The sequence below is a fragment of the Atta colombica genome, unplaced genomic scaffold, assembly GCF_001594045.1.
Source record: "Atta colombica isolate Treedump-2 unplaced genomic scaffold, Acol1.0 scaffold43, whole genome shotgun sequence".
In the NCBI taxonomy this organism is placed as follows: Eukaryota; Metazoa; Arthropoda; class Insecta; order Hymenoptera; family Formicidae; genus Atta; species Atta colombica.
This window is the reverse complement of record NW_017259532.1, coordinates 209,226-233,173: the sequence shown is the minus strand read 5'-3', so window position 1 is coordinate 233,173 and position 23,948 is coordinate 209,226. Positions and strand designations below refer to the sequence as shown.

Sequence of the window (23,948 nt, the reverse complement as noted above, 5' to 3'; positions counted from 1 at the left end):
AGAGAGAGAGAGAGAGAGAGAGAGAGAGAGAGAGAGAGAGAGAGAGAGATAGAGATAGAGAGTCTGAGGATAGGATGAAGTACGTCGTGGCGAGGTAGGGGATTGATGTCACTAAGCGAGGAGACCAAGAAAGAAGAGGTCGACGTCACTGGGCGAGGAGACCGCGGGAGAGAGACAGAGCCTACCATGTTGTTCTCTCTCTTCCATCCATTATATGGTACAATTCTCTCCCTTCAATTCATTGCGGCCCTATACTTACTCATGCTCTCTCTCTCTCTCTCTCTCTTCCTTCTGTTGCAATCCTATATCTCTCTACTGTCTTCCTTATGTTTTCTTGTTTCCTCTCGTTGCAGTCCTATACCTATCATATTATTCGCGCTCTCTCTTCATCCTCCGTTATATTCTCTCCCTCGTTGTTTTTTCTTCTCACTCACAATTTTATTAAATAAACATGATATTTGTTTTTCGATTTTTTAATGATATGATTTAGCAATGATTTTGATTTAGCAACTAATTATAATAATATTTTTAATAATGTAATACAAATAGCTGAGCGTGTAATACAAATTCATAATTATCAAACCATTATAAATTATTAGGTGTACAACTTCGCTTCCGCCGTTTTTTTTCCGAAATTCGAGGCTTTATTGTAAAAAACTGGTTATACATTTATTCAAAGTATTGTCCATCGCTGGCCACTACTTTCTCTCATCTTTCGGGTAGCGTACGAATCCTGCGTCGAAAAAACTGGTCATCTTTTGAGGCTATCCACGAATCGATCCAATTTTTTACTTCTTCATAAGACCGGAAGTGCTGGTCAACCAGGCCGTGTGCCATTGATCTAAACAAGTGATAGTCAGAGGGAGCAACGTCTGGAGAATACGGCGGGTAGGGTAGGCCTTCCCATTTCAACGTTTCCAAGTATGTCTTGACCACTTTCAACATGGGGTCGAGCATTGTCATGCTGCAAAATCACTTTATCGTGTCTCTCGTTGTATTGCGGCCGTTTGTCTTTCAATGCTCGGCTCAAACGCATCAATTGCGTTCGATACCGATCGCCTGTGATTGTTTCAGTCGGTTTTAACAGTTCATAATACACTACGCCGAGCTGGTCCCATCAAATACAGAGCATGACCTTGGACGTCAAAATCACCGTTCTTGAAACCACTCACGACACGTTCTTTCACTAATAGCGGCCTCACCATAAGTATTTGAGAGCATTCGATGAGTCTCAGCCGCAGATTTCTTCATATTGAAGCAAAAAATTAAAATCTCCCGCAAATGACGAGAATTTGGCTCGTAAACTGACATTTTCAATCGAGAATAACTTTATGATGCAGACACAAATCGACTAATGTTTCTATGGGGTTATGTTGACAGATGCCCAAGTTTATTGTATGATGTCTATGATCTGTTTATTTCGACCACCACTTACCGCTAAAGCCATCTATAGGAAAACGGCGGAAGCAAAGTTGTACACCTAATATTATTAACTATCGAATTATTGTACTACATCGTACAGCTATCATATTAATAATCAGTTCTAACTATAGAGAAAGAAGATTTGATTCCATTCACGGTAAAGAAAAACAGCAATGTGTAGGTTTCAAAGTTACGTTAGCTGTCATAGAAATAAGCGAAAAAAATATTTTAGGATTATGGAGGAAACCCAGAAAAAAATAGAGATTAGAATTATAATTTCTTATTATTCAATTTTTATTTTAATAATTTGATTTATTTATTTGAGGAAAAATTGCGCGCTCTTTTATCATATTTAATTCTAAATCGCTGAATAAAAGCTGAATAAAAGCAGGAAAAAAGGAGACTGAAAATAATTTATTCAGTAATATAATTCAGTATATAATTCAATAATATATTTAAGTATCATGTTACCCATTTTTTCTACAAAACAATAATTTATTTTTTATTTTAAATGTACGCAGTGTACACAATTTCATCTGAAGCACACATTATTGATTCACATTCTATTCAAGTTTCATTATAAACTTCAATCTCTTAATGCATTACATATTTATCGTTAATACAATTTTGGCGTATAATAGTCACAAATTGTTAAAATGTTCTCTCGCACGCGATTTTATTAAAACGATATTTATTTTACGACTTTTATAATGCGATTTTATGATAGAATGATATGAACACAATTTTAATAATATTTTAATATGTATAGGTCGATCATCCGAATCACGCTATTATATTAAGTAATTTAATATCACGAAGATATGAAGAAAGAGTGATGAACAGATTAGAGAAAAGATAAATTTTCAAAGAAATATATTTTTTAATATAGATTTATCTAATATTTAATGCAGCATATTTAATGCAGCATGTACAATATAATTGAAATACTAGACTACTAGTTCACATTTTATAATAGAATTTTTTATCATAAATTTTGTGCAAAGTGTTTGCAGCATCGCGTTTATTAGTAATTTATCTTAAAAATGATACAAAATATTTGAATATTTTTCATTACGTACATTGACTTAGTTTATAGTACGCATACTCGACATATTGCTCGAGCTCAAATAAGAAGAGTACGATTGTTGGATTCATGTACAAGCATGTACTATACAATAACAATTTTATTGTTTTTATATCACGATATACATTAACAAGTTCTACAAATCTTGAATCAGATGATGATGATGATGGGACAGTTGACTGCATTAATCGCTCGACATCTGCATGTCACTCGATAAACGCCTTCTACATAGCTTGAGGCAAGATTATGCGATTGCCTCGATTGTCGCAGATCGCAATTTCTACATGAGAGTAGGTCCCACGATCCTAGGAACTTATACGCTATCAATTAATGCGTATTTCCATCAAGATATGAGATGTGTAGCAAGATTTCGAAGATATATGAAAAGATGCGCTATAGAAAAAACATGTAAATAGAATTAGAAAAATACATAACATATAAAATGTATAAGCAAAAGCATTTTATAAAAATTGAATAAACTTACTGTCTCTTGCATGTCTCATCCTGTTGAATTGAAACATAATAGTTCACAGCATGAGACATTTTCAAGGGTAGTGTATTCTGATACAGTAGAACCAATCTGCTCTATGTAGGAACAATCCACAGAGCAACTAATAAGACTTGAAGTAATAAGACTTATGGATCATAAGTCTCTTTTTTTAAATAGTGATTCCCATCACAAATTTTCAGAAGCTTCGCATTCCACTGAATCCTCAGCATATGTATTGAGCCAACTGACCGAATCAGTAATGTCGCCATAAGTCTCTCTAATTAGTGCTCACCATTTCCAACAATATATCCAAGTTATTATTGAAAATTATTATTTTTGCAAGAGTTGTTTCAATTTCACCTGTATATATGTGCGATTTTACTTTAATATAGATATCATAATTACATTTTATGATATCAAAATAATATATGTTTCACAACGTCTATGTGTAGATGAGCTTCGTTGTATATTCCAGCAACACCATGAATCGTACATTGACATTTAGAAGGAAGATTTAAATTTACATAATCATCAAACTTCGAATCACACATATTGATATGTTTATATATCTGCAATGTGTTACACTTGATAAGCACGTTTCGAAAAGCTCTTATAGTATACTGGCAGATTCATCGAATCGCTCTATCGAAATGCACCATCGAAGAACAATATTGTTTATCCTTTTTATACAGAATAACGTAAACATACAATTTTTAACGTTTAAAATGTAATATCCATAGACGTTTTTGGATGCGATAACTGCGGCGATAACTATTCACTGAGTGACTGATGTATTAGTGTTCTCTTTCGTTTATGCGTTTTTAATTTTTAATTTTTCTTTTTTTTATTTTTTTCTTTCAGACGATGTATTTAATATGGAATTTTATTTATCTTTACAAATATGCAAGTTAATTTTTAATGTAGTTGCCATCAAGCCTACATTTAATTATGCAATGACATATATATATGAGAAGGCACTTTGACGATATGAAATTTTTTTTTTATATTTAAGGAACTAGCGACAATAAAATTTATCTGTTCTCATTCAAAAAATGAGTTCAGGCAGTGTATTCAATATGGATTTTATGAATCTTTACAAATTTAGTGTTAGTTTTTCAGAATAATGATGAATTATAACGAATAATATGTTTCCATACAGACGTACATCTAAATTATCCTAATTGCAAAGAATTTGTTATTTGCATACCTTTAATGTTAAGAATTAACGGTATGATATTTTTTTAAGGATGTAAAAGATCAACTGATCCCTTAGATAAAAGTACTTTATTTCTTTGAACGTTTGCAAGGTCTATGTACGCTGCTACAATATCAAATTATTTCTTAATAACAACAATCATTTATTGTTACAATAGAATTAATTAAATTGTTGTAATGGTTCTGTCTCATTATTGTAATCAATAAACTTTCTATTAATATAACGGTAAATTCGTGACATTAGCTATACCGTTTCTAAATACATTTCATACAATTATACATTATTAATTTAGTCCCTATCTTTATTCTCTTCATTTTTTGTTGTACATGTTGTACACATTGCGATAAATAATTTTTAAGACTGGCGCCATATCTCAGCAATTAGTGTTTAAGACTGGCACCATCTGTTGAACATTAGCATCATTAGAAAGATACGTTGTTTTTCTTTCAAACGCACCTAAGTTTATGAAAATCGGATAACAAATGACAAAACAGACAGTTCTTCCTAAACAAATTTTAAATTGATGTTGAAATTTTATCATTTATGGAACAAAGAGCAGTAATTAAATTCAATAAAATGCAAAGTGTATGATGACGTTTGTTTAAGTCGATCAAATGTTTTCTTGTGGTATAAACGATTTTTGAATGGCAGAGAGTCGCTGAAAGGTGATGAACATACGGGAAGGTCAATTTCAATTCAAAAATCAGAAATGATCAAAAAAGTGATTTTGTTACAAATGCCTGCAATGCTTCACTGAAAATGATGGAAGAGACTCTGAACATTAATCGAAAGACGATTCGGATTATTTTTCATGAGAATTTGAGTAAAACAAAGGTCTGCTAAATTTGTTCCACATACTTTGACAGATAACAGATAAATAAAAATTAATGAGAGTTGGCCATTCCAAAGACATCGTTGCAGCCTCCAGAAATGATTCAAACTTTCTGAAATCAGTTATTACGGGCGATGAAACATGCTTCTAGTATGATTCAGAAACTAAGCGTCAAAGTACGGAATGAATGTCAAAAAATTCACTAAGCCAGAAAAACACAAAAAGTGCCTTCAAAAATCAAGATAATGCTCATTACATTCTTTGAGCAAAGGAATTATCCATAAAGAATTCGTTCCATCTGGTCAAACAGCTACTGGCAATTATTATCTCGAAGTTTTGAAGCGTTTAATGGCCAAGCGTATCTGTCCCTGTGAATATCAAGATTCAGAAAGTTAATTGTTGCACGATAACGCATCTCACAATTCACTCATTATTCGTCAATTTTTGGCCCGAAATCAAATCTGTGTACTCAATCATCCGCCATATTTACCTGATTTGACTCCGTGCGACTTCTTTTTATTCCCAAAATTGAAATTAAAGTCGAAAGAATGCTTTTTCAAAGACATTCCGACCATTCAAACAGCTTCAACTTGGGCACTACAGGCAATATCACAAAATGAGCTGGGTCATGCATTTGTGAATCATTTTTGAATCGCTGTAATAAATGTATTGAAGCAAGAGGAGATTATTTTGAATAAATAAAACAATAAGCATAAGAATATTTTGTTTCTATAGTGTTTATAGGCTCAGTTTTAAAAATTAAAAATTAGTTTTAAAAATTATTTGTCACACTGTGTATCTTATAAAATTTATTTATATTATATTTTATTTATATTATTTATATTTATTTATATTATAATAATATTATTTCCTGTAATTATCTTAATTACAGGAAATATTCTCTCTATAGGTATATGCTCTATAGAGATATGCTCCATGCAATTCCTATAAATGAATAAAAATGCATTTAGGATTGAAAAGCATTCATTTTAACATTTGTGAATCAATATTTCTGAAAATCTGAATCCATTTCAATTCATTTCGATCCATCATTCTCGTTTGCTGAATATGAACATATGTATGAATATACGTATATACGTATCACTTTCAATACAAATACAGACAAATAATGATGTTACAATCTATAAAATATCTATAAAATACGAATTCGGCAATGATTGTGTGTCATTTTATTTATTTAATCTCTACAATCATTTTTTTCGGATCTTTGAAATCTTTCTGATTGCAGAACTTGTTATAATACGCGTTGCATATAATGCGAAATTGTCATAACTTAGTACATGAAGTCGACACCTGTATTTTTTATGTTCAAATTGAAACATTGCATGGAGTACATATGCTGTGTCAGTATGAGTGAAGAAATTAAATAATTTTTTACGCCAAAAATTGTATTATCAGTAAATTCAGTGTTGTAAGTACTTTCACAAAATTTATGATAAAGCTTCTATTATAGAATGTGAATGAATAGTTTGCGCTTTAAATAATATTGAAAACCAACAACTAGTGAGTGAACATCATTTTTCAAGAGTCACATGTACGAACACACAATGTAACATTTTATAACACTATTAATACTATTATAGTTCTAACCATGATTGTGTTTCAAGATTGGAGAGGACTTTATTGCACAGTTTATAGAATTGTCTAATGTACGTAATAAATTTATATTGAAATATTTAAGTAATAAGATTAACTTTGGTCGATTATAGGATTTCATTTACCTATCTTGATGGAATTAAAATTTATTTACTTAATTATAAAAGTTTTTTTAATACGATTTGTAACATATATATATATATTATTGCATATATTATTTCTATGCATATATTATTTCTTGGTACAATTTATTTATAAAATGTAAAATCAGAAACAAAAATTTTTTATAAATAAAATTAATATTTTCTGTAATTAAGATAATTAAATTTTATAAGATATGTAAAACAGAAAATGAAGAAAATAAAAAAAGGGACTAAATTAATAATGTATAATTATATGAAATATATTTAGAAACGGTAGCTAATGTCACGAATTTACCTTTGTATTAGTAGAAAGTTTATTGATTACAATAATGAGACAGAACCATATTACAACAATTTAATTAATTCTATTGTAACATAAAATAAATGATATGTATATATAATAAAATAAATGATTGTCGTTATTAAGAAATAATTTGATATTGTAGCAGTGTACATAGACCTTGCAACATTCAAAGAAATAAAGTACTTATTTTTATCTAAGGGATCAATTGATCGACAATATTGGTCTTTTATATCTTCAAAAAGATATCATAACATTCTTAATATTAAAGATATGGAAGTAATTCTTTGCAATTGGGATAACTTAGATATAATAACTTAGGTACGGTGATGTATGGAAACATATTATTCGTTATAACATTACTCTAAAAAACTAACACTGTAAAGATACGTAAAATCTATATTGAACACTGCCTAAACTCATTTTTTGAAAAGAGAATGGGAACAGACAGACTTTATTGTCGCTAGCGCTGATCCCTTAGATATAAAAAAAAAAGATTCTATATCGTCAAACTGCATTCTTATATATGTGTCATTGCATAGTTAAATGTAGACTTGATGGCAATACATTGAAAATTAATTCGCTATTTGTAAAGATAAGTGAAATTCCATACTGAATACATCGTCTGAAAGAAAAAAATAAATGAATAAAAAATAAAAAAAAAATTAAAATTAAAAATTAAAAACGCATGAACGAAAGAGAATTCTAATACATCAGTCACTCAGTGAATAGTTATCGCTGCAGTCATCGCATCCAAAAACGTCTATGAGGATATTACATTTTAAACATTAAACAAAAATTATACATTTACATTACTCTGTATGAAATAAACTACTCTGTATGAATAAACAATATTGCTCTTTGATGGTGCATTTGAGTCGCAGTATAAAGAACTTGGATTTCGAAATATGCTTACCAAGCATAACACAGATATATATAAACATATCAATGTGTGTGAAAGTTTGATGATTATGTAAATTTAAATCTTCCTAAATGTCATTGTACGATTCATGATGTTGCTGATGAAACATACAGCGAAGCTCACACATAGACGTTGTGGAACATATATTACTTTGATGTCATAAAATGTAATTATGATATCTATATTAAAGTAAAATCGCACACACACAGAGACGAAATTGAAATAACTTGATGCGAAAATAATAATTTTCAATAATATATTAACTTAGATATATTGCTGGAAATGAGCACTAATTAGAGAGACTTATGGCGACATTACTGATTCGGTCAGTTGGCTTAATACATACGCTGAGGATTCAGTGGAATGCGAAGCTTCTGAAAATTTGTGATTTAAATAGTGATGGGCATCATTATTAAAAAAAAGAGACTTATGGATCCATAAGTACTTATTACTTCAGTTCGTTCTGGATTGTTTCTACTACATAGAGCAAATTGTTTCTACTATATCAGAATATACTACCCTTGAAAACATCTTATGCTATGAACTATTACGTTTCAATTCAACAGGATGAGGCGTGAGTAAGTAAGTAAGTTTATTCAATTTTATAAAATTTTGCTTATACATTTTATACGTTATGTATTTTTTAAATTCTATTTACATGTTTTTTTCTACAGCGCATCTTTTCATTTTCTATCCTATCCTTCTAAACCTCGCTACATATAACTTGATGAAGAGACATTACGCATTAACGTTGACAATTGTATAAGTTCCTGGACATCGGGACCTACATCTCATGTAGAAATTGTAATCTGCGACAATCGAGGCAACCTATAATCCTGCACGCATTAACATGGAAGACGTTTATCGAGTGACGTGTAGATGTCGAACGATAAATGCAGTCAACTGTCTCATCATCATCATCATCACTGATTCAAGAATCTGAATTCTGAATATAGAACTTATTAATGTATATGATATGAAAAACGTAAAATTGTTATTGTATGTACATGCTTGTACATGAAACCAACAATACTCTTCATATTTGAACTCGAGCAATGTGTCGAGCATGCGTATTATAAGCTAAGTCAATGTATACACGGTTTAGTGAAAAATTCAAATATTTTGTATCATTTTTAAGAAATTGTATAATAAAATTGCGTGCGAGAGAATACATTTTAACAATTTGTGACTATTATACACCAAAATTGTATTAACAATAAATGCATTAAGAGATTGCGTGAAGTTTATGATGAAACTTGAATGAGTGTGAATCAATAATGTGCGCTTCAGATAAAATTGTACACTTCTTACATTTAAAGTAAGAAATAAATTAATGTTTTGTAAAAAAATGCGTAACATGGTACTTAAATATATTATTGAATTTTTAAAATTATTTTCAGTCTCCTTTTTTTCTCTATTCAGCAGTTTAGAATATATATGATAAAAGGGCGCGCAATTATTCTATTTCCTAATTTCCTAAAATGAGTTAATTAAATTATTAACATAAAAATTGAATAAAAAATTGAATAAAAAATGATAATAAGAAATTATAATTCTAATCTCCATTTCTTTCTGGGTTACCTCCACAGTTCTAAAATATTTTTTTCGCTCCCTTCTATAACATCATCTGCTTGTAACTTTGAAACCTGCACATTTCTGTTTCTCCTTACCGCGAATGGAAACATATCTTTTTTCTCTAGTTAGAATTGATTATTAATATGATAGTTGTACGATGTAGTACAATAATTCGATTATTACTCAATAATAGTTTATAATGGTTTGATAATTAGGAACACTCAACTATTTGTATTATATTATTAAAATTATTATTATAATTAGTTGCTAAATCAAAATCATTGCTAAGTCATATCATTTAAAAATCGTAAAATAAATACTATATTTATTTAATAAAATTGTGAGCAAAAAGAAAAGACAACGAGAGGGAGAATATAATGAAAAGAAAAAGAAAAAGAAAAAGGAAGAAAAAGAGAGAATAATATGATTGATATAGGACTGCAATGAGAGGAAAGGAGAAAGCGGTAAACGACAGCAAAGCCGCGCAACATCAAAGAGTTGCAACGTCACGATTGTGTGATGGAACAAGGTCGCGGACTGTATCTCAATTCGTACAAAAAAATGCGAACAAGGCGTAACTGCAAAAAAAAAACGCTAAAGAGACGACAAAAATGCTGTCTGGGGCTACCAATGTGCAATTGAACGAGCTCACAAAACGTATGCGCGTGTCATACTTTAGAGCGTTTTCATACGTAACGACGCTCACCGAAACGAAAGTAGTATCATGAATCTGGACAATGCGACGGGACCTAGTATTCATTGGGCATTAGGAGGAACAACCGCGTCGTGTATTTTGACACAGTTTCAGTGATCTTCGATTGCCTAAGGAACTGGTGCGATATGTTTCGGGAACGATTCTACGATGAAAGAGTACAATCGCACGTCTTATCAGACGTACGATCAAAGCTTCTGCGAACAGATGTGCCTGCGATTTCTACAAACGGTCGATGCGCGTGAATTTAAAAAGCTCGATGAGATGCTATGAAATCTCAATACTGGTTGAACGTTTTTCCCATTATGTCGCTTACGCGGGAAGAGCACCGTCCGAACTACATTTCCGACATAGTTTTGAGTGACGGCGATTACGAGCTCTGGCGATTTTTGAGACTTATCACACGATACCGAACGTGAACGAATCGAAACAACAAATTTCGCCAAAGATGACGCAGAAATTACAATTCCCGAGGGTTCGTAAGAAGTGGGAAATATAAATGAATTTTCGAAATGCGCGATTTTACGAAAACGTCCGCGCTGCAACGCGCTTGAAATCATTAACGTAGTGTGTGATGACAATAGCAACAATAATACCGATGACAATGAGGGAGAATATCTGATTACGCTCAGCGCAAATTACAGCACGATGAGATTAGATGCATACAGAACAATCTTTGACAAGCCCAACAGCATTGGATCGTTGCTGGGATTCTCGTCGAAGTATACTGCGACCGCGAAGATGACACGAACGTGTCAATCAACATAATGAACGTAAACATTATCCGCATAGAGTGTAACGTTACCGCGTGCGCGTACAACGGTAAAAGCATGCATACAATACACGAATTTTTGCCGAGCGTGCCGCCGCGATATAAGATATCGAAAATGCCCGCGCAGATCATTTACCCATCATCGCACGGAGCATTACGAATCTAATGATACGCATCGTCGATTAGAATAGATGATTGCTCGATTTTTGAGAAGAAGAGATCGTCGTTAAATTGCACGATGGCACAATGATAACGTGAACGTGAGATGCTCGTACTGAACAGAACGCACACAGAGAGATAACGTATTTCTTACAAAGCAGTGATCACAACTCGATAACACTCGCTCATTCAGCTGCAAGAAAAAGAAGCTCAGCGCGTCGAACGTTAAATTTTTAAGTCTTTGGGATTCACGGTGTGCAATGAACTGATATCCTAAACCTTAAAGATGATCCGATCTTAGACGATCGCATTGTCAAGATTTGAGACTCACACGAATAATCTATTCGTCAATACAATGTTCGAGTACAGCGATGATATATGAATATTCATATAGCAGGATTTGTACGCACTGCCGTACGAAAGCTTTCTATACGTCGAAGGAAAACTGACGTGGCATTGGGAAATAATTGCGTTCATATTCGATGAAAATTCAATAGTGTGGAGATTGATCATAATAGAAACGTGGGCTAGCACACTCAAAAGCTAGCTATATCGTCCGACAGAAACGTGATTATGCGGAATGCCAGCTGGGAAGTGCAGATTATTGCGGCCGAATACTTTAATTTCTGTGTACCGCTCTATTATTGAGATTCTGCGAAGATTATAAACGCGTGGTAATTAATGCTCGTTATGAATTGATTTTAATACGAGTGCGTAGTGACATTGTCTGACGCAAGATCCGGCGACAGAGCCGATACTCGAATTATTCAAAGTACAGTGGCGAATGCCACACGTTATTGAGCTAAATAAATAAGCTGGCGATATTGCGCGCTTTGGAGAATGGACGATATCTGAGCATGACTTTTCGTTCATAGAATCTATACGAGTTTCTGCTCTTGAGAGCACAACCAAGCATAGGCCATGAAGACGGCTACTCAGCTCGAGAAGCCGCTCTATGTTATCTTTGCTTTGCAAACAGATCGAAAAAAACATCATGTATGAATCGATTCGACTGCAAATTAACCAATGCGAAACTTTACCTGAATCCGAAATGTTATCCGTACGATGATTTGAATCTGGATTTCGTTAAAACATGTGCGATTTTGTACATGTACGCGCGTTCTGCAATGGCTATTATAGATACAAGTATCTCGAGCCGAGTCTCATCTTTACGACTTTTTTACGTAATGGCCCGTTCGTGATCATCAATTGCTGTCGACATAACGAATCAAGAATGGCTATTGACATTATTAAATTAGATTTTGAATGTAAAGAGAACGTGTACGCAAATACGACAGCCTTATCATACATGATCGCATGGTTCGGTATATTCTATTTATCAACATTATGCGTAAAATTACCTAAATGCATCCTCCGATACGATATAAAATCTACGATACGTCACAATCGATCCTAGTCTTCTTCTCAACGACATGCTTGTGCCAACGTTCGAGGATCTGCGCAGAATCGTTAACAAGAAATTTATCGTGAAGGAAGGCGGTGCTGATCATTCTCACGCATTACATTTTTATGAGTCCCGTGCCATGGAAATTTTTGACAAGATCCAACAGGTCTTGCGCTTCTTGATTGAGTGCTTATCATCATGAATTGCTATGAGAGGATAATCCCGTACAGCGAGGCGAAACGTCTGATCACGACGGCTATTTGAAGATGACGGCTATCGTGTATGTCAAGATGCGTGAGAAACGAACGTGATTGTGGAACTTGCTTCTGGCGATCAGCGAAAACGCATGTACATCGAGACTTTGGATGCAGTTTACAAAGACATGGAATCTTTCATTCTGGATGTTGTTAATACTATGCGATGCCGACATGTTAAGAATTGCGTGTTACAAAATGTATGAAAAATATATAACTGGTTGCAAAAGAATTTTTAAATAAAAATATGTTCGTATTTATTTCTTTTTCCGTTCTTTTATAATGTATGTTTGTATGTTTGTATGTATAAACGTATGAATATATGTATGAACGTAGAAGAAAGACCTATTATATGAGATAGCAGCGTTTCTGCTAAACTAATAAACACTATTTATTGATTCCACCATGTTTATTGCTCTTGTATTGAAAACTAGTAGAAAATTCATTATTAAATCATGCCTGTAATCATTGTAAAAAAAGATTTTAGAATTTAGATATCTTCATGTTTCATTGAGATGAGTCTTTAAATCTTTTTTTATTTATTATATTATTTAATAAATAAATATTTGGCAATAAATTCTTTATATAATTATAGAGTACTTACTAATAAGGTACTTACTAATAAAAATCGTCGTATTAATAAAAATATACGGTATATGTTGAATTGCTTAATTACAGAAATTAGATTTGATGATCGGAAAACTGTAAGGCGTGGAAATTGTAATATGAGATACCCAGGTATTTCTGATACGAAATATGCTCCCATAGTGAATGCTATCGTCCATGTAGTCATAGTGAAAATCGCTGCTAAAGAGTAAATATTATTGTACAATAGTAAAAAGGGCAACCGGAATAAATATCGAGTGCCTATTTCTACGATGCTTAATTTTAACTATCTGAAGATGAGTTCTGGGTATCGTAATCGTTCGCTTTCTCATTTTTCACGTACACTGCCTGTGTTTGTTTACATTTTAAAAACATGAAATAAAGTTTTTAATACTGATATATTTTGCGTTTTATTATCGATTTCTCGAGCATCTCAGCATAATTTTTTGATTTTGTGATTTGTTCACTTTTACATTTTTTTAATTTTCAAAAAAAAATGGAATTTAAATTAAATTTTCTATAATATTATCTTAAAGTTTATTAAATTCCTTTCAAAATGACCTATTATTTTTTTAAATTCTGCTTATAAATTTCTAGCATTTATTCAAAATGAACTCGATATCTCATAGAGGTCGTCTAATAGAGGCCTTTCTTCTATGTATGTATGTGCGTATATATATATATGAACATTTATATGAATGTATGTAATCCGAAACATCGACGCTTCTGTTAAAATTATGTCGCGTTGCATATCCGATTTGATTTTATGTGTGTGTGTGTGTGTGTGTACATGCAATGTATATAGGCAGTGTATAAGGCTTTTTTCATTCAATCGTAAGTTTCTGTTATGAGCGTTAAGAAACATAGGCTGAGTAAAAGAATACATATACCAGAAATCGAGGAGTATTCTTGTCATTAAATCCACTATCGAAGAAAAAAGCGAGATATTGGGAATGCCCTGAGGGAAAAGCATCAAAGTCATCGAAATATCATTCATAAAATATAAACATTGATAAACTCGTGAACAAAGAAAATACGTAGAAAGATGCGATAAAACGCGATATGACATGTTCGCAATTCTTATAAAGAAGGGGAGGAGTTATTCCCTCTTCGATTCTAGAAGTATTACCATTATATGAGATAGCAGCGTATATATAACCATATACTTTACAATTTATGCGGATACGATCAATCTTGCGATACCTGGTTGTACGAACAGTTGAAAAATGTACTTCATCAAAGAGAGCAATGCATCATACGAAACAAAGAAGGACTGCAGTAACATGTAAGTTTTAATGTTCTAATATACAAAAAAGAACGTTTTTAACATTACGTGCGTACACAGCATGGAGCATCGCACGATGCATTTATTGAACAGACGTTATGATCTGACTACGAGCGACAAGTATTAAGAAAATGGAATTATCGTTGGTTCACTGAATTACGTGGAGATTGCTCTATAAAATCATCATGAACACAAACTGTTGTCTCTCGAAATGTGTTTCTAAGCAATGATGGAATATTTACAAAATGCTTTGAAACGAATACAAAGACAATTTTACAACAATTTTATAAACGTTGGGCCGCTAATTCAGATTTTGCATCACTGAACGATGCTTCGCACATATGTCTCGATTTTTTTATTCGTGTGACGATGACCAAAACGTCGCTACGCTGTATGTTTCAGTTTAACAGGTAGATTGATATTAACATTCGAACGATTAGTCCTATTTATTGATATGATCGATGTCAAATATATGCGATTCTCCAACATTGCGTAAACGCTATACGCGATAACGACATCTTCTGGACATCAACTTGTCGATTGCGAGCTATTAATTTTAGTTTTTAATGCGTATGAAAAAAAATGATGTAATAAAATATAAATAAAAATTTTTTCATTCACATCATTATATATGTATTTTCTTTACTTCCCATCCGATCTATCTTATGCCATATGTATCTATCCGTTGTAAGAAAAAAGAACAAATAAGTATGAAAATAAACGCACGCAATTCGGAAGTTAAAATTGATCTTTTTATTTTGTATTATGCGCACTTGTCAACGTCGCAATGCATCTTAATCTTTAACTTTTATGTCATTATGCATATTATTTGGCAACGTCGCAATTTTATCAAAATTACATTGATGATATTATCATCCGAATATGTCGTCATATGTCAAATGATTTTGGATATGAAAAGAAAAAAGAGAAATAGAAGACAGTAATGCATCGAGAGAAAGATGGTAAGTACATAAGATAACGCGCATGGTAGCTGCAACGGCGAGGCGATCCGCGGCAGGTTCCCAATGATACGTAACGTCACAGCATGGCTCATTGGTCTAGTTTTCACCGAGGTTTAAATCGGATCAGAATGTAAGAACCAACTAGAGTGAAGTATTCCCCTGTTACAGTCGAACGACAGGAGAATGCTTAATTGTAGATTCTTACATTATGATCCGGTTTAAACCCTCGGTGGAAACTAGGCTACATTGGTAAACATAGTGCCTTTATCCGCGCCTTCTTCTTCTCTTCCGCACCTACGAGTATCTCCCGCGATCCAATTTCAGAAGACTGCAGTAGAATTATATTACTGTCAGGTTTTCGATTTTCCTCGATAATCTAAATTCCTCTGGAATGTCCTGCGTCCTCTTACGCATCCACAGCACAAGTGCCAGGTCCTTTCGCAGGCAGGCAGGCCATAGACCCATGTGATAAGTCTTATCGCGTCCTGATTGGTCGTGAATCATCTCGCGAGTTCCGCAAGTCGTGATAGCGCCATGCACTCTATATCCTTACATGCGCGGGATATGGCTTACGGTTGGCATTCTTGTTGGCTATATTAGACTCCCTTTGAGTGATTCTCTTGCAGGAGTATCCTTACACTCTAATCGATGGACTCCTTCTTTGAACAGTCTTCTGAATTTGATTCCTTTCACGGCAAAGATTCTTCTACGGCATCGATAGCGGGGGGGGGGGTCTCTCGCTTGTACTATGACAGAGAGTGGCCATTCTCTCATGCCGCTTTAATCACTCTCTTTAATAGCTATCTGTAATTCAGCGACAAGATGACAGGTTCATTAACAAGGGATTAATTTAAAAATTCAGAACGGTATCATCTGCGCGCTACCCCTCCTTTGAGTAGCCTCGTATCCTCGATATAAATCTTCTATCTCTTTTCTTGCCGCCAGTTGAAGTGATGAGACGATGCCTCGTATAACAAATTGTATACCGGAACCGTTGATTATTTTAAATAAACTCGCAAGCAATAATAATACTTTGCGAAATGTAACGATAAAAGTCACTCAAAAATCGCGCAAGCGCTGACATGCCGTCCTCCGCGTCGGGAGGACACAAGACGATAATGCCACGCTATTTCAGTCAAATCGAATGACTTCCTTGTAATGAACAATGAAAAACGTCACATCACAGCATATAGACAATATAATTTCGCATATGCGTGCGTATGTGTGTTACAAGATATATGTACCTATATATATATATATATATATATTAGGTGTGGGAAAAAGTTCATGGCGTTTTTCTCTTAGATATAACGGAAAAAACGTCACGAACTTTTTCCCACACCTAATATATATACATATTATATATATATATAAGCGAGATACGACAGTACAAAAATCCAAAATGACTCGATTGTGGCAAGAGAAGCGAGCGCGACTTGATAACTAATAATCTCTTACGATTTGAACCACAAAAATCGACAACTAAAAATCCCAAGACTTGGGAAGATGGCACATTCACTCTATATCTTGCAAATTCATTTTATATGGCAGCCATTAAATCGGTCTCTTTCCACGACGCGAGCTTTTCTATGCGCGATCCATCCGAAGCTATGAACCCGGATCGGCAGCTTTACAGCAGTGGCGATACTCGTTTCATCGTCTTGTTCCTTCCGCTTGTCTCCTCGATAATCTCGCTCGCAGCAGCAATCTCCAAACGCTCATTGACTTCGCACGTCCTTTACACGTTGGCCACAGCAGGAGTGAGGTCTGAGAGTTCCTTGTGAATTCACGCAGGGACACAGACCGTTCGCCCCCCCCCCTCCCTCAGAAGGGCTATCACGCTGATTGATTCCTACTTATCACGCTGTCCGCGCGTGCCGCATAGATCCTCGCAAATCCTTGTTCTTAAGAGCGCGTAATAATTTTCTCCCAAGAGCTGCTTTTCCTCTTGAGGCCTCGGAACTTCCCTGATGAGAGATGTCTTGGCAGCTCCTTTTCCAGTTCCACGTCGGGGACCATATGCTCCCGATGGACATCCGGTTCGGTTATACTCTGCAAGGAGTCGCGACATAAGAGGGTTTTAGGGCAGCAGCAGATTACAAGTAATTATACAAAACCATACGACCTGCGTGTCTGGATTCTTGTGGGCAGCCTTCAAACGTAGCGTCGCCTTTTCTTTTTTTCTTCTGATATTGTTTTCCTTCTCCTACTGGCGAGTGAGACGGATAATTACAGATTAATATAGCAGGTGTCAAACACGATCCATGGCGATCCGAACTTTGATTGTGAGATTAATCACTAAAGAATAAAAATTTTAACAATAAGAGCAAAAATATTAAACAAAAACAGACAATTACAGGATTAGTGCACAGGTGCGCTCGCATGCACGTTCACCTTCTGAGCCGGGAGGACGTGCGATTCCGCCGCCGACGATTCTTGACGTGACAGACAAAAAAATATTACGTCACAGTATATAAAATTTCTTTAATTTGCAAAAAATAATTTATAATTAATAAAATATTCATTGAATTATTTACATGAATCGAATTATGAAAAAAAACAGTCTCCTCAAGTATGTTGCTGCTAGAGATCTTGTTCATTTTCGTTTCTATAATTTTCATTTTTTGTCTCTATAATTTTTTAGTTGTTATCGATGTAGAAATTCTTTTTCAATTTCTGCGCTTCATGCTATCTATTGCATTTTGTTTTCTCATTTTAATGTGTTGTTATACTTTAAACGTCTTCCGTATTTTATATTAATTCTTTAATTGTGAGCAATTATCCCATATACATTATCCTATACAATTCTAAAGGATGTCCGAAGAATATTTACTATCATAAGGACGTTTTCAAGATACTCGGAGAATTGTGTTCTATGGGACTTTTTTAATAAATATATATACTTGAAATATATTATTTTGATTTCACTTCTTTTTTATTGATATTATCTTTGATTCTTTTTTTTGCAAAATATATTTGACACCTTTTTTACATTTTTCTTTTCTGATGTTTATATATTACAAGAGAAAAAAGATCTATTATCGATTCATTAATAAGCGCTATGTAAAATAATTGGATATAGTCCAATACGTGTTGAATAAAAAAGAAATTTATTATATGACTTGAGTTTTTCCTCATTACAGTAAATGCCATGAGAATGAGACGCTTTACAATGTGCTGAATCTAAAAAATGTATTCATTGTTGAGAGCCTGCGCGATTACAATGGACGTTACGACATCAATGATACCATCCAACAATTACGCCGCAAGATCAGCCTTTCTCCCGGTGTAGTGATCCTGAAGGATAGCGCGAGATCCAAACTGAACGATCTAGCGCAGAGTGGCCTAAGCGACATTAAATTCTATCAGTATGCCGAGCTACTCGCTGAGAACATTACGAATATTAATTTGGAACATCTTGCCAAACAATTACGAGAAGTTTCCGCTAAATTACCGGAAGGACAAGAGGAAATCAGGCTCAGTCTTGAGAAGAATGCACATGACTTGGAACATTATCACAGAGACTTAGTCATGCCTATGGCTATGCTCAGCGAACAATTGAGCGCGAACGCGTTAACGCTTCAGGAGACCATTAAATTCAATCATAGTTCAATGGCTGACGCTATTCATGATTTAGTGGATGAAGTTACCAAGGCACAGCAATTCCTAAATAAGGATGGACCGGAATATGTTCAATATGTACGTCTCATTTTTTTATAGAAATATATTTTAGTAATATTGCTATATGTTACATTGATGTTATTTATAACATGTCAATTTAAAATATGTTATTGTTAATAGCTTGCTACTAAATTTGGCAATGCGTTTTTGCATCAAGTGGATAAATTTCTCGAGCATGTCATTGAATCTGCAATTTTCAAAATTGGAAGATGTGCTCCCGTGTCGAATGCTTATAACGCAACGCTCGTGGCCGGATGCAATAGAATTTTGGATCCATTCGTAAGTATTTAGTTTTGCATTCATAAATCCACGTATATCATCTGATATGCTAATACGTGCCTATATATTTATATAAATTCTTAAATTTTATTTATATTTTATATTTTATTTATATAAATTCTTAAATTTTCACTAAATTTCCATTAAATTTTCTACTCGTTTTCATAAGGTGATAAGCAAATTTATTGTAACGGATGACAATTAAAGTATTGAGCGAGTAATAATGCATTATAAAATTAAGTCTTTGTTGAAAATTAATATTTATGATTTTATTTATATTTATGTATAGAACGGCTTTTGGGCAAGCGTTGGTTGGTGCCTAATCCTATTCATACCAACAATAATGCTCTGTGTGAAGTTGAGCGCTCTGTACCAAAAGTCAGATCCATATCCGGGGCCTCTTGTCGAAGCGTAAGTTTCTAATCTCTCCTTATAGATATAACAATTCTCAACTGCAATCTAAGAAACGTCTCTTTAATTGTTTTTGACTCATCCAATATATGGTGCATGACAATATTTGAGATACTAATGTGTCTTTAGTAAATCCATTGTCAATCGAAATCATACATTAAACATGAGTCATTTACCAAATCGTTGAGTAACGTCCCAAGTATCGATTACAAATCTAAAAGAAAAAAATGTAAGAGATAACAAGACGCATTAGACGTTACTCTTCGGTACGATAAAGCTTTTTTTTTCTTTTTTGCGAATCTCAACGTACAACGATCCCTGAACACTTCTCATGTAGAAACTGTTAATTCTTTTATTTTCGTCTCGTAGTCACTCTCTTCCATATATCATGGCATGTACTTATTCGCGCTTTGTAATATCTTTGAAATCGGCATGTCCATATTTTTTGTTTTCCAAAAAATCCTTCTGAAAGAATTTCCAGGTTCGAAGGAATTTTTTGTCTTCTCGATTTCGAAAATTTATATCTTGTTTAAAACAGAAATAATTGCTTAATATCGGCACACTATGCATTAGAGATTGAAAATTACGAATTGAGGAAATTAAAATTCAGCCAATTAAAATGAAACAGATTAAAATTAAAATTATCTAATTGGTCGAATTCTAATCTTTAATTCCAAAATCCTCAATCTTCAATGCGTAATGTAACACGGGCATAAGATAATTGCACTCGAGTTTGAATCTCTTTTCATGTACAGGTGTACAAGTATAAAATGACGATTTTTTTCCCAAAAAAAAACACGTTAAATTCGGAAGAATGATAAAAAGAGATTTATTCAAAGTGCTCCATTGCTAGTTACGCATTTTTCCTATCTTTCGGGCAATTTGTGGATATCATGCCAGTAAAAATCTTCTCCTTTTATCGCGAACCATTCAACGAGCCATTTTTTCATCTTCCATCTTCGTACGATCCAAAGCTCAGCAAGTGACCCATCGATGCAAACAAATGGTAATCGGAAGGAGCCAAGTCTGGTGAGTAAGCCGCGTGGGGTAGAACTTCCCAGCTGAGTGCTTCCAACGTATCCCGAACTGGTTTTGCCGTATTTGATGGAACATTGTCATGGAGAAAAATGACCTTGTGTTGCCTCTTTAGTATTCTGGTCGTTTTTTAAACAGCGAACGGTTCAAATCGATCAATTGTTGTTGATAGCGTTTGGTATTAATTGTTTCGCCAGGCTTCAATAACTCATAATAGACCACACCCTTCTGATTCCACCAAACACAGAGCATCGTCTTCCTGCCAAAGCGATTCGGTCTTGCGGTCGATGTGGATGGTGCGCCTGGGTCTACCCATGATTTTTTGCGCTTGGGATTCTCAAAAAAAAATCCACTTTTCATGCTCAGTAACGATACGATGCAAGAATGATTTTCTTCTGTATCGTTCGAGCAAAATTTCATATGTGTTTTTGCGTCTCTCCATCTGTCTCTCGTTCAATTCATCTGCCGACTTTCTGAATCTTTCCCATCTCGTAGGCGATTGGAAACAGCTTGTTGACTAACGCTCAATTGTTCTGCGAGTTGTTTTTGTGTTTGTGAATCATCTTCATCGAGCAATGCTTGCAATTCCATATCTTCGTACTTTTTGGGCGGTTTTCCGTGTTCCTTGTCTGCAACATCTCTGCGAAATCTCCAATTTTGAAACGCTGAAACCATCGTTCACACGTTTTTTGCGATGGAGCATGTTCACCATAAGCTTCTCCAAGTGATCGATATGATTCCGCAATTTTCTTCAAATGAAAACAAAAAATTAATGCTGTCCATGAATCCTCCATGAATTTGGTACAAATTTCGTCATATTAAACACAGCAATATTATGCAAACACTTTTCAATCAAATCATTTTGCGCGTTTGACACTTGTGGATGGACAATAAAATGGCGTATAATGTTAAATCTTTGTACTTCACATTGCATTGATGTGTTTCTCAAATCGTCATTTCATACTTGTACATGGTAATTATTATATAATTAACAATTTTTATTTATACAATCAATGATTTGTATTATCAAAAATTATCAATGCTATTTTGATTAAATTACTTGTTACTTGTACTATTTCGGTATTTACAAAACTATCCCAACTATATCTCGAATGCGCATTCTTTTATTAACTGCGAGCAATAACAAAAGATTGTATAAAATCTATTTTACCTAGACCGAATAGTCGCGGTCCACTGCGATAATCTAGATTATGTAGCTATCTAATGTGTGGAATGGTTGTTGGAATCTAACCGCTAACACGCTCCGTTACAGTGAATATTTGTATGACGCATATGCAGACAGGGATAACATACCCCTCGCCCAGTAAGTATACTACAACAAAGCCAAAGTGTGCTCGCATGTTCCACATATCTCTAAGATATACGCATGTATATATAAAACTTGTTGTCACCACTTTTCATGTGATAAAAAATTGTTTGAATCGACACGATATCTCCCTCACCTTATTTTTCACTATAGATCGTACAATGGTTCATTTTCTGAGAATTAAGAATCAGAGCTGGAAAGTAACGCGTTTATTGATATCAATTCCTTCTTTTTTTAATAACGATAAAATATTATATTTTTTAATTTGTATTAATAGTTACGCAGTTAATGATTAATAGTAATGTATAATAGTTACATTTTTGGTTAACGGAATAGAATCATTATCTTTGTTGTTATTTGCATGTATACAATACATGTGTGTGGAAGGGTAGGGAATGTGTGAATTTTTTTATCACGTTGCAACCATTAAATGCTATTATAACATTTTTAATAACAATAATATAAATTACTTTTTTAAATTAGTAACGAGTTACTTTTACAAAGTAATTTCTTTCCAACCTTGTTAAAAATAATTTTTTGTTATTTGAAATATTATATATATTTAACTTATTCTTTTCTCTCTTAATTGTTAATAGAGGACAAAGAAAATGAGCCATTACAGTATAGTAATTTTGATATATAGTCATTTTAACACAAATATTTGAGTGACATACAACATGACATATAACATGTATACTTCATTGTTTAAATATATTTCTTGTTTCTTTGATAAACGATATGCAATTAAATCTTGATTTGAATTAAAATAATATTCTAATATATCAATCCATTTAGTCTAAAAAATATATTTAAGGGAAAGATTTGATGTAAAAAAATATCAGATATAATTCTATTTAGCATTTATAATAGCAGAATAAGCTGATGTTATATATTTATAAAAGATCTAAGATATGTATATCTAAAAAGAGATAGTAACAAAAAGGGTAATAAGCAATAAAGTGCAATGCCTTTCTTAATGCGAAGATTATATGATATATATTAGGGATGCACCGGAATGTAAAATTACTGGATACCGGATATTTGAAAAAAATGTAATATCATATTCGTTATTCGGATATAGAATCTTTTTCACATATCCGGTATAAATTTACCAAAACTTTTATTTATTTAAAAAAGGAAAACAGAGGAAAAATAGCAATAATAATCGACTATGGAATAAGGTTGTTTGCAATACAATTTCAACATTGCTTAGTAAAAAAAAGTTTAATATTAACCAATTTTTCATGAAGGACAATAACATTTCAGCATTTTATGATGAAAATCTATTTCGATTATCAGCATAAATCACATAACTGTGTAAAACCACAAACTGGAAAAAGTTCAGTTAAAAAGAATATAATTCTGCATCAAATTTTTAATATAAAATTTCAGTCGAATATATATTGTGAGATATTAATGGTATCAGACTATTCGAATAGTAAAAAGATATCAAATAAT

General features: G+C 33.3%; 1 protein-coding gene across 1 annotated transcript in view; it reads left to right on the top strand.

Annotated features, from left to right (window-relative positions):
- The window catches only part of LOC108691229 (prominin-like protein), a 213,230-nt gene that overhangs the window by 153,823 nt on the left and 35,459 nt on the right, over positions 1-23,948 (top strand). The window contains exons 7-9 of the mRNA XM_018198904.1: positions 18,901-19,456; positions 19,559-19,717; positions 20,007-20,128. Coding sequence (XP_018054393.1) covers positions 18,901-19,456; positions 19,559-19,717; positions 20,007-20,128 — 837 coding nt within the window. The remainder of the gene's footprint in view (positions 1-18,900; positions 19,457-19,558; positions 19,718-20,006; positions 20,129-23,948) is intronic.